The following is a 12738-nucleotide window of genomic DNA, read 5'->3' as shown; positions in this document are numbered from 1 at the left end:
TCAAGTACTGCAGGCCTATTGGATGAAAAAAAGTTTATTGTATTTTGTGTAAAAACTTTTCAAAATTAACTGTTGTCAGTTATTCTCAGTATAATATGCTTCATAACAATGAAAATGTTGTTATGAAGCATTTGGCAGTCATTCTTTTACACATCATTTGCACATGTTTATGTAAACAGTTATTATATAGTTATATATTCTCATATGAATAGCATTCATGTGTATGTAATTCCTTTAGTTTCCACTGTAATGCATTAGTCATTACCTGAAAACATCTTCATAGATAGCAAGGTTGTTTTTTTTTTTATAGGTTTTGTGGAACAACCTTTTTGTTGAAACCATCAATGGCTAAAACATGGGTCACCCCAAACATAGCCAGTTTTTCATTTTGGTCCATATGAATCTTCTTTTTCTGTCTCTGTCAAAAAATAACATTTAGGGCAGTTTATCTCTTTATTATAAATAGCTGTACGATTTCAATCTCATGCAAGCCAAGTAACTGCAGCTAAATAAAAAGCAATAAAGTAAAAAAAAATAAATACACAAGCATTGGCTAATAGTTACACATAATTTGCACATGTTTATGTAAAAAAAAAAAAAAAATAAAAGTCCCTTCATCATCCTTCTTCCATATGTAGATTGAGTCTACAAAAATAAAAATAATTTGCACATGCCAAAATCTTACCAAGTGATGTATCATGAAAATTAGACGCCACAGTTTGCATTTTGTATGATGGAATTTATCAGTTATTCGGATGTTGATAGTCACTATAAATAATGCAAGGATGAGGCTTTTTTGGATGGATTTGTTTACTATTTGTAATACACAGGGATAGAAGCTGCCAGTCAAATTTGATAAGACACAAATGCGAGGCCTACTGTAGAGGCACATGTGTGTTTATATTACTACATGCTCGTTTTCACATTCTTTCTCTCACATCACACACACGCACACATCCTGTAGCAAAAGGGAAATAAAGCGGGATCATACCTCGGTTATAGCTTTTGCCACCTCCAACTCCAAATGTGCATCAGGGGAGTCCCATCAAACTCAAGCCATGTTCATTGCAAAATCTCCTGACGCTTCCTGCGCAATATCCTCTAGCCCCCCACTCACCTGGGATATATGCGCTGAGATTTCTATGGATGACAAGCCTTATTTTGCCATGTCTAAAATCAGATCTCCATAAGGTTCTAAAGACATTTTATTCTACGTTAACACTGGCAGCCTGAAAATTTTGGCGCTTTTGCCACAAATAAGTAACCACATCCGGTCTCGGAATATGAAAACAAACGACCACAAACGAGCCTGAAGAAAAGGTTTTTATTATTGCCAAATCTGGGAAAGGTTCAGTTCCAGCTGCAGTAACGATAATTCAGGCATAAAACAGCAAGAAATGAACCCCTTATATTCTATTTGCTATATTCTGTGTTTTATTTTAGGCAGAAAATAATACACCAAGTACAGCAAATTAATAGAAATAATGAATTTATCTTTAGGAGAAAATGTCAAGCTACCATCTTCTGTGCAGGATTCATTCTGCCATAATTAAGAAGACAGAAATAAATGTGAAATAAGTACAATGCCAAAAGGTTGCTCAAATATAAAAGTTTGTGGCATTAAAAGCAATAAAATAAGTAATTTATTTAATGAGAAAGAAAATGGCACAAGGACATATGAGGTGAAAATATGTTTCAGAATTAAAATAATTGAAAAAAATTATATTTGATGGAAGGCATGTTTTAAATGTATTTGGGTATAAATATGAAAAACTCTGTAATAACTACACAGAAAATAAAGAGTTGAAGAAAAATGTCCGATTGAAAATGAGCGGTTTAAAAAACAAGCATCAAAGTCAGATAAAATATGACTGTAGGATGTTTGACTAGAAATATTTGAAGTCATCTCTTGTTTTAATTTGCTCCTCCAGCCCTCAGAACCTCCAAGTAACGGTGGATGTTGTTAAAATCCAGCAAATATGTACAAAACCTTTTAACAAGATGACAGTGCCTCGCAAAAATTATTGATATTTGTTGAACTATAAACAGCAATGTATTGTATTGAGATGATATGTGACAGACCGACACAGCGTGCTAGTATTTCCTGCTGTAATAAAAGATAAGGAAGAGAGTCCTCGGATTAAAGGGGACATTCAGCCTTGCTGGGATTTTTTTTTCTTAAACCCAATTTCCCAACAGCTCAATTCTGTTGAAGACAACACTACTGGATTAAACTAGGTGTGTTTAAACTGGAGATTTAGCAAAATGTGTGCATATAAAAATCTGAAAAGATACATTTGCTTTCAACCCCTTTTTGTTCTGATACCCCTAAATAAAATCCCACTGCAGCCGGATGTCAGCCAGTGTAGAAAATAGAGAGCATGTGTGTAGATTTAAATCCAGCGGTTCCATGCTGAAGTCTTCGGAGGTTTGTTAGAGAATGTCAGCAGTGAAGAAACAACACCGTGAAGTCTTGATTATACTTTATTGTACCCATAGGGGAGATTTGTCTTGGAGTACATGTGCTAAAAAGATAAAATAAAAACTGCCACCATAAAATACAATAAATAAACATCAAATACACCTATTGCACATTACACCACAGTACGTTAAGCTGATGAACAATAATCCAAGCCTTTGAACATCTCACAGAGCACCGTTCAGTCTGCCATCAGTTATGGAAGGAGGCCATTATGCAGAGAAGTGACTGAGCTGCCCAAGGTAGCCCTGGAGGAGCTGCAGAGATCCACAGCTCAGCAGCCGGGAATTGTGCGCCTCACAAATCTGACCTCCAGGTGGCACAAATGCAACCAACATTAAAACAAACATGTGGAAAAAAGGTGTTTTGGTCAGATGAGAAACAATGTTGTACTTTTAAGCTTCCGGTCAAAATGATACTGTAAGCATGGCGGAAAATTCGATCCACACCTGTCACCATGAACACACATTATGGCAGAGTGGAACATGATGGTGGTGGTGGCGACATCGCCAGGGTAATGGCACCAAGCATGCAGCCAGATCCACTACGATAAAACCCTATTCTTGTGTTGGAATGACCTGCATCCAATTAAAAATGTTTGTCAAGACCTGGAAACTGAGCCATCCGTTGGGACTGAGCTCGACCTTATTTTGCCAAGCAGAACAGGCTAATACTTCAGACTACGCATGCCAAACCGGCTGGGATATAGTGAACCCTGGCGGCTGCTGTTTCGGCAAAAAGGTGATTCTACAAAGTAATGATTCAAGGGGGCTGAAGACGAGTGTCGGCGACATCCTCCTTCAGCACTTTTGCAAGGATCCTTGACTTTGAAGCAACAGAACCCATTGGTGAAGGTCTCTGACGGTATTGTTTTTTTTTTTTTTGGGAGCGACAAGGTTGCGGGAGAGATGAAGATACTACAAGGAGGCCAGCAGTGCGATCCCATTGATGTTCTGGTCTGCAGGAGTCCGTGCAGCTGAAACCTAAGCCCAGGAACATGTCAGGCTGTGCGAACTATTCTGAGCATCGGCTGCTGACGGCGGGCTGAGGGGTGGGTGTCGCGCCTGCACAAGAACTACCAGTAAGAGCTTATAGTCGCAACAAAAAGTCTGAAACGCATGCGGTCCTTTTAGCAAAGAAATAAATAAACGAAATACCCCGCTTGAACAGCAGCGTGTTGCTTCGTATTAGAGCTGACGACCCTCGCATGAGCCTCTGGTCAGATCCTGTTTGGGATTTTTGTTTGAAAGGCCCCAGACGCCCAGGTTTTCTCCAGGGTTTATCCCTCAGTGGTGTTTGGCTCATGAAAAGGTAGATTGCTAGGAGCTGTGCTGACCTTGGGACAGTTTGCTGAGGGCAGAACATTAATTCCTGAAGGGACACATGGTCTGGAGTGACAAGGCCATCTGCTGCAGCAGCAGCAGGAGGAAGGTGGCGTGGGGTGGCTGGTCGAAGGGGGGTGCTAAGAATTCCTCTTGCTGGGGTGTGGAGGGAGCAGATATTCTGGGAAACCTTTGCCAGCACTCAGCTGGGATACTTCTTTCTTTTATGTTTTTTTTTTCTGCTCCTCCAACAGAATTTAAATGGAGAATCTTCTGCTCTCCTGAGGCGAGACGGGATCCGTTTTCCGGCTGCTCTGCCAGGCGTTTTTGCGATAATGTTCTTGGTGTGCCACCGCTCCACCTCGCTGGATCCAGTTTCTCCTCCGTCTCGGCTCGGCCGGAGCTGATAGAGCAGGATCTGGCGCCGAGCTTTCCGAGGGGATCATCTTCAAGGAATCTTCTGTGGAGTTGTGCCGTTCCAACGGGAAGGATCCGCTTTCTTCCTGTCTTGCCGAAACTGCATGGCCTAAGCGAATGAATATTTTCCCGTTGCGCACTGCACCAGAAATGGGCCAGGACCAAACCAAGCAGCAGATAGAGAAGGGCCTGAAGTTGTATCAGTCTAATCAGACGGACAAAGCCCTGCATGTGTGGACGAAGGTGCTGGAGAAGACCTCGGACCCTGGAGGGAAGTTTCGAGTGCTCGGCTGCCTGATCACAGCCCACTCAGAAATGGGAAAGTACAAAGATATGCTTAAGGTATGCCACCTAAAACCTTAAACTCAATGTTTGCAGATTACTATCATTTAATATTTCTTTAAAGGTGCATTCTTTAAAATGATGTCGAAAGAAATAGTTTTTTTTTAAAAGACATTTGACTCCAATCAGCAAAATCCATCCTGTTATATTAGTATTGTGTAACTAGTCTGTAGTGATAAATCCAGAGAGTGACACATCCCATCACTTCATGCGTCAACATGCCATCCCACGTCTGCTGCTGTGGCATTTCACCATTTCTGTTAAAGTGTTCAAAGTTGACCGCCTCTTATCCTGAGGAACACGGATTCACTTGTGGGCTTCCAAGCGATGCGGAGTAAATAAGTGTCCTGCAACCTTAGAGTCAGTGTAGGGTGTCTTGTTGATACGATCATCCGCGCTCAGACAGCACACGGTCTCAGTAACGCAGTTTTACTGAAGGCTTCAAAAAGAGGAGGCCCGACGACCAAAAATAATACAGAGCTGTAAAAAATCTGCAGCTTTTTCAGCTTTGTGCTTTTTTCACTTTCTCTTTGAACATTTCAGATCATTACGTTGTAATATCAGACAAAGACGATCTGGATAAATATAAAATACAGTTTACAAATGAGGAATTTCAATCATTAAGAAAGAATAAAAACTATACAAAGAAGGCTGGGCCTTTGTGAAAAAGCAATTGCCTTTCCTTAATTCTCAAAAAACAAAAACAAAAAACAAATACCTATTAAGCACATTTTTTGGAAAGCTGTGTTCAGATTCTCCAGCCGCCGCCTGGCTTGATGCTAAACCAAGAGAATCAGAAACTGAAACCGGTGTGACAAGATGAAATAGGTGAAAGCAGCTGAGAAAGCAACAGATCAGGCCCTGATCTGAAGAACTTCAAGAGCAGATGAAAAAACAAAAGTCACAGACATCTATCGGTCTGGAAAATGCTGCAAAGCCATTTCTAAGGTTTTGGGATTCCAGTGAACCACAGCGAGAGCCGTTGTCTGCAAGAGCATAAGACGTGGAACATGATAAATTTACTCCAGGAACCTGGAAAAACATCTCCTGCACTGCAGACCACAGTTGCCTCGGTTAGGGTCAGTGTTCATGATTCAGCAATAAGAAAGGAACTCAGCAAATATGGCATCCATGTTAGAGTTTCCTGGTAAAAACCAATATAATGATAATAGTAATAACACTGCTGACTAAAACTAACATAACGGTTCAAATTGGCCAACAAAAATGAGATTCAAGTTTTTGAAAAATATTCTGTGAACTGACAAAATGAAGGGGGAACATTTCAATATATCTGCCACAAAATAACACCGCATTTTATAAAAAGAGCAACAAAAGAATCGCAGCAACAGTCAAACATGGTGGTGGTTGTGTGGGACTGGTTTGCTGCTGATGGGTGTCTTCCAAAACTGAGGGAACCATAAATTCTGCTCTCGGCAATAAAACCCTGAAGGAGAATGTCTGGCCATCAGGGTCGTGACTTTAAGCAGATGTTCCCTTGAGTCACACAGCAGGACAACAATTTGAAAAATTGGTAACAAGTTAATCTATAGCTCCTTCAAAGAAACATACAAACTCAAATATCCAGACATAAATCTGATTCAGATGTTGCAGCATGACTCCTGAACAGGTAATACAAGCCCATGAATCCTTCAATACGAATAAATTAGAAACAATTCTGCAAAGAAGAGCTGAATATTGCTGCTGAACAGGATGGGACATCCACTGCAAAAAGGGAACTAAAGGTAAGTAGAATTTTCTTGAAATTAGTATATTTTTCCTTGATTTGAGCATCTAAATGAGACCATTTGCCAATGGAATGAGTATTTTTACCCATAAAATAAGATAATTACATATCCTGCACTTGAAATAAGATGATGGAGATGAGTTGTCCTTATTCTAAGTGCATAAATCTTATTCCATTGGCAAGTTGTCTTATTTACCTGTTGAACTCAAGGAAAAAATGCACAAATATCAAGAACATTTTACTTACTTTGAGTTCCCTTTATTGCAGAGCAGTCATTAGGTTTAGAGGGGAAATTTATTTTCTTAATTTATGTTTATTTACATGGGACCAGGTTGTTTTGGATGGCTTTTTCACTCAATAAATTGAATCATCTTTTCAAAACTGCATTTAAGGTCAACTCAGATAATCTTCATCTGGCATAAGAGTTAGTTTGATGGTTGAAAACTTTAAAGCGTAGCCCCAAAGCATTTACAGCCCTGTGCTAGTATTATGTTTCTCTTTGCCAACATGCTCCTCTTGCAGTACGCCCTCGAACAGATTGACACAGCCCGAGAAATGGAAGACCCGGACTACCTGACCGAAGGCTACCTGAACTTGGCGCGCAGCAACGAGAAGCTCTGCGACTTCCAGAAGACGGTGTCCTACTGCAAGACCTGCCTGAACATGCAGGGTACCACTGTGAGCCTGCAGCTCAACGGCCAGGTGTGTCTGAGCATGGGCAACGCCTACCTGGGCCTCAGCGTCTTCCAGAAGGCCCTGGAGAGCTACGAGAAGGCCCTGCGCTACGCACACAACAACGACGACAAGATGCTGGAGTGCAGAGTCTGCTGCAGTCTGGGAAACATCTACGTTCATCTAAAGGTGATCTAGACGCTGCTGCTGCTGGGAGCCGCTTGCCGCTGCACTGTGGGATGCTTCATTTCGAGTGCAAACGTCTTATTCCATTGGCAGATCATTTAAACTTCCCTGCTCAAATCAAGGACAAATGCACTAGTTTCGAGAAAATTTTCCTTACTTTTAGTTCCTTTTTTGCGGTGAATCAAATATTTCAGGTCATGGAAAACCCTGACATTCACGTTCTGGACACTTTAGGAGCACCAGCCAACCATTGTTAACGTAACGCTGCTGCAGTTGTGGCAAGCAACGAGCAGGCCGGCTGCCAGAGCCGATCAGCAAACTGATAAACCAGCTTAAATCAACCCGATAGACATCAGTCGTTCTGCAAGATCCTAAATTTAGCAGCAGTTTATTCTGTTTCAGCTTAACACTGCCTCAAAAAACAAAACAGCAAATATACGGCAAGGATGAACACATTCCAGCTGTGACAGCTAATATATGACATTATTTTAGCAGCAACAGGAATAATGTCTGCTTTGTAGATTTAAATACAAATAGTACATGCACTTTATACATTTTGTTTAAAAAGTTTGACTTTTTGGCCCTTGTGAATCTCCTAATGCTTCATCCTTTGACATTTGTGCTGTAAGACAAGGACTGCATGGGTAAACGGGCCTGTTGGGGTTTATGCTATACCCTTAACCTAGTGTTAAGCCTTTTTTTGGGGGGTACTGGTGCCTTTTATTTGACCGTATGCACAGACAGGAAACAGAGCTAAGAAAGGGGGAAGACATGCTGCAAAGATCCACAGGCCGAGACACAAACCTGGGACAGTCGCATGGAGGACCGAGGCCTCCAAACATGGGTCCGTGCTCTCCCCCAGCGCCACCACCACAGATCTTTTAACTGCAGTCCTCTTGCTTCCCTCAGAGGGTTGCTTTCTAGGACATAGTTGTAATTCTCCTACTATAACCTTGAGTTGAAAGATCATGGTAATATGGCCTTTACACAAACATTTACAAAAAAAAAACATGATCTAAACGCTTTTATTTAAAGAGAAAAGTACAGTTAGCCCACTGTTGCTGCTAAAACAACATAGTTTATAGATTTTTAGAGTTATACCAAGATTATTAATATATTCATACCTAAATTAAAGCAAAATTATATGTTAAATTAAACAAAATGAGTTTTCATAGGCTTTTTGAGAAGATTATTATAATTCTGCGTATTAAGAACACAGACCCATATTTTTAAAAAAACCATTTACATGAGGTGGGTTATCTACCTGGGCAAATTGCGTAGATCAACAGAAATGCTGCTCGTAGCTCGTTAACTGCAGTTTCAGAACAGAACGTGACTAAAAGTGACAGGTGATGCTTCATTAGCTTCCACTATGTGAATGTCTGTGTTTCACACAACCAGAAATATTTCTAAACAGACAAATCTTCCTGTTTTGTAAGAAAGGAATATGTGTAGCTGCCTCCTTTCAGCAGGCTGATCGGCTGTGCGCAGAAACAGGTTGGGGAGGGGGAAGGTGACACTGCAGCCGGAAAAGAAGCTCTGGTCACTCGGCATAAGCTGTGTTCTCAAAAGAAAGCAAACAATGGCTACTAATACGTGTGCGTGGTACGTTGTGTTTGAAACTGTTGCAAACTGAAGAACTCAAATGATTCGTGTCAACAGGACTATGAGAAAGCCCTGTTCTTCCCCTGCAAGGCAGCTGAGCTCGTCAACGACTACGGCAAAAGCTGGAGCCTCAAGTATCGCGCCATGAGCCAGTTCCACATGTCCGTGGCCTACAGGAAGCTGGAGCGTCTGGCCGACGCCATGGAGTGCTGCGAGGTATTGTTTTAAAGGCAACCCACATCATTTAGTCTCCTCGGGGACCCGAACAATCTCAGAGTTTTAAGTTTCGCCCACCCCCAGGATGCTGCTGTTATGGATGTCGTACTTAGTGCCGACAGGTGCGGTCACCAGCTGCTCCGCCGTCCGAGGCGTCAGACCTATACAAGAATATGCTCACAGAGGCGCTGGTTTAGAGTGTTAATGAAGAGGGCGGCCTAAGTCCTCGCCTGGTTCTAATTATGTACGGAGGGTGGCAAAATAGCTCGATGTCATTGCTTTGGCGTGTAAGACTATAGTAACGAGAGAGCGGGTGACATTTCAGATTTATTACATTCAGCCAAACAGATTACACATCCTGAGATATTTCAAATACCACAGTGTCCACGTTCCCAACAGAGATTTACCGACACGAAAAACTGGAAATAGAAATAACTGAACAAATTTGTGTGTCACCGGAGTGCCAGGAAGAGTAGCTTTGTCACACATATCTCAGATGTGAGCCCTCGATAATTGTTGTTTTGTGCTTCGACAGGAATCCATGAAGATCGCTCTGCAGCACGGCGACCGGCCCCTGCAAGCTCTCTGCTTACTAAACTTCGCAGACATACACCGCTGCAGGCATGACGTTAATGTAAGGTTACATAAACGCATCCGTGTCAGTGTGAACCTTGTCATTCCAGTCTAGTTGATGTGGGTCATCCTGGTTTTTTATTTTTTTTTTATTTTCTTTAACTCTAAATCTTACTCTAATACGTTGCTTTATTTGAGAAATACATACCGTATGTGCTGTTGTTTCTTTCAAATCTTTTAGAAAGCATTCCCTCGTTACGAGTCCGCACTGGGCATTATGACTGAGATTGGAAACCGTCTTGGACAAGCGCACGTCTACCTGGGTGTTGCAAAATGTTGGCTTCTGCAGAAAGAATTTGACAAGGTTAATACAGTTAGATCTATAACGGTACCCTAATTGTCACATAAAATCAATGTGGGCCTACTTGTTTTGTAATGTCTACCTTTGTGGTAAATGTCCCGTGCCTCCTTCCTGACAGGCTCTCGAATCTTTGGAGCGAGCACAAGAACTGGCCGACGGAATGGGAAACAAGGTACCCGGAGTTTTTCTCAACCCAAAAGATGACATCAATCAGTAAAGTTAGATATAAAGTGCAACTATCTTTAAAGTCTCTATTGCTCTAAATGTTAACCGCGTTACTCTTGTACTTAAGCTGTGCACCCTGAAGGTTCACTGCCTGCGTGAGGGCATCTACCGCAACAACAAGCAGCAGGAGGAGCTCCGAGAGCAGGTGGTGAAGTTCCTGCAGTGCGTGGAGGAGCTGGAGCTCTACTGCGGCATGTGTGGGGAGTCCATCGGGGACAGGGACCAAAAGCTGCAGGCCTTGCCCTGTTCCCACATTTTCCATCTCAAGTAGGTGTTTCCTCTTTGCCAGTCATCGTTGAGGTAACATGCATTTTTTTCAAATTAAAAAATACATATTTATAATGATTCTTTTCTACATCCAGTAGGCAGATTGCTGTGCATTTTAATGTATTGGTACCTTTCAAACTTTTACACCTTTTATTATGCTACATGTTTTTTTTTTTTTTTAAAACAAATAACAATCTGAAAAGTGTGGCATGCATCTGTTTTCCGACCTCCTGACTCAAAGCTTTGTAGGAACCAACTTTTGCGGCTGTAAGAGCATACCTTTGCGGTGTGTTTCTTTGCACTTCTAGAGAGCTCTGCCAATGTTCAGAATAGTTCCCACAGTCTAATGTTCCTGAGCTCAGATTTTAGCTCCGCATCTTCCTGCAGAACGTCAATTGTGGCTTCATCTTTCCCTCAACCTTTCAAACTCAGCAAATGAAATGTGGCACTTTTACCAGCTTTAAGCTTAATTTGTCTATTACTAATTCAAAGAGGGTGTTACTAAAGTGTTACAAAAGGCCCAGGAGAATCACCTCTTATTGCTTTTTTATTATTACGTATAGAGCTGCAAATCCCTTATGCTATGCCTCTACTGGCTTTGCAAACCAAGAAAGTAAAATTTTTGTCTATTCTTCTTTGTAAAATAGTTCAAGCTCAGGCAAATTGATTGGAAGCCTCTGTTAACATCAAGTCGTGCCTCAGATTCTCATACATAAACTTCGACCTGGCTTATTCTAACACACGAGCATCATTTGATTTTAAACCATTGCACTGTAGCTTTGGCTGCGCTGCTAGAAGGTGAACATTCGCGTCAGTCTCAAGTCTTTCGCGAACTCAGACGGGTTTCCTCTAGGAGTCCCCTGTCTTTAGCTCAATCAGCTCTGGCCAGCTTTGCCATCCCTGCTAATGAAAAGTATACCATGATGCAGCCACCTCCATGTTTGACCGAAATGGTGTAGGTTTTTCTGCCAAACATAGGATTTTCCATGCAGCCTAGAAGGCCAAGTTTTGGTTTCGTTCAACCAGGGCACCTTCTTCCACATAATTGCTGTGTCCCTTACACAATTTGTGTAAAACTCCAAAAGAGATTTCCTGAGGCTCTCTTTAAACATCGGATTTCCTCTTGCTACTTCTTCATTAAACGCCAGATTTGTGGTGTGCTAAAGGGTGAATATGAAGGTAATTGGTTGAGCTGGACTTATAGTAGTATCAACGTTAAGGAGGTTGAGTACAAATCCTTGCCTCACTTATATTTTTATTTGTGAAACATTTTTTAAAACCATGTGTAATTTTCCTTATGCTTAACTGCGGGCGACTTTGCATTGGTCTAACACAGACTTAAAAACAAAGTAGTTTACAAAATGTAAATGTTGTTATTTTAATGCCTTTCTCCAGGTGTCTGCAGACAAACGGGACGAAGGGTTGCCCAAAGTGTTTCAAATCCTCCATCAAGCCTGGATTTGTGTGACTGCCACCGGCCGTTTGCGTGTTGGTTCTGCAGACACGGCACGATGCCCTGAAGGCTCTGGACTGATGTGCAGGCAGCAGGGAGCAGGCAGCCTTGGGATGCGCTTACTTTCATAAAGGCGCAGACGTTTGCTCCTCTGCACACAGGACGGCTACTAAGAACCAAAGGCGTCCTAAATCTGTGGCTCACAAGCCCAGATTAGGGCCGCAGTCCATCAGAGGAGATGCTGTGTAACTATAATGGTGTTAAATTGTGAGATAAGCTGAAAAAAAATCAGATGGACTAAACATCTGTTGCAACATACACACAGGATAAGGACTGCCGACATCAGCTTATAGCTGTTGTATGTGTAAGAACCATTTATTAACAATGAGGTGAACTCATTTTTGGAAGAATACGTCTTTGAAACTTAAAAAAAAGAGAAAAACAATGCACATTGTCAAAATTCACCTCAATCTTTTTTTCTTCTTCTTTTATAACAACTGTGTTTCCACACAACAGCACAGCCACTCATGAATTTAACAGTTTTAATATTGTTTTTTTCATGTACATAATGTTCTCGTGTAATTTTCTGGTCAACATTTGATTCAATTAATGTATTTTTTTTTTTTTTTTGTAAAACAAACTAAAATCTCTTAACCACTGAAAAACTAGTATGTCTTTACAAAGCAGGTTTATGCAGCTGTATTATTGTTGTTGTTATTATTATTATTTTTGAGGGAGGTGTAAAGATTTAGATAAATGCCATGTTAGTTTTTTATGCCACTGGTTGTATTTTACTTGCAAAAGCATTTAAGGGATTGGCTTTTATTTGAAGGCATAAAGCCAAAGAACAAACAAACTTGGGCTTTTCAAATCAGC

At 41.2% G+C, this 12738-nt stretch overlaps 1 protein-coding gene across 1 annotated transcript; it reads left to right on the top strand.

Annotated features, from left to right (window-relative positions):
• The first annotated feature begins 3969 nt into the window (after window positions 1–3969).
• Window positions 3970–12530, top strand: rapsn (receptor-associated protein of the synapse, 43kD). Its single transcript, XM_012864881.3, has 8 exons — window positions 3970–4560; window positions 6827–7165; window positions 8825–8983; window positions 9519–9617; window positions 9798–9920; window positions 10036–10089; window positions 10210–10409; window positions 11805–12530. Exons 1-8 carry the CDS (start codon window positions 4336–4338, stop codon window positions 11875–11877), a joined length of 1272 nt encoding a protein of 423 aa, XP_012720335.1. The 5' UTR covers window positions 3970–4335; the 3' UTR covers window positions 11878–12530.
• Window positions 12531–12738: the final 208 nt, after the last annotated feature.

The sequence above is a fragment of the Fundulus heteroclitus genome, chromosome 2, assembly GCF_011125445.2.
Source record: "Fundulus heteroclitus isolate FHET01 chromosome 2, MU-UCD_Fhet_4.1, whole genome shotgun sequence".
In the NCBI taxonomy this organism is placed as follows: domain Eukaryota; kingdom Metazoa; phylum Chordata; class Actinopteri; order Cyprinodontiformes; family Fundulidae; genus Fundulus; species Fundulus heteroclitus.
Note: the sequence above shows the minus strand (reverse complement) of the source record. Positions and strands in the feature narration are given on the sequence as shown.

Excerpts from the sequence above, each read along its gene's own strand:
- rapsn (XM_012864881.3), top strand. The coding sequence starts at position 4,336 with ATGAATATTTTCCCGTTGCGCACTGCACCAGAAATGGGCCAGGACCAA. Across the intron at positions 7,166-8,824 it reads ACATCTACGTTCATCTAAAG|GACTATGAGAAAGCCCTGTT; the intron begins GTGATCTAGACG and ends TCGTGTCAACAG. Across the intron at positions 10,090-10,209 it reads CCGACGGAATGGGAAACAAG|CTGTGCACCCTGAAGGTTCA; the intron begins GTACCCGGAGTT and ends CTTGTACTTAAG.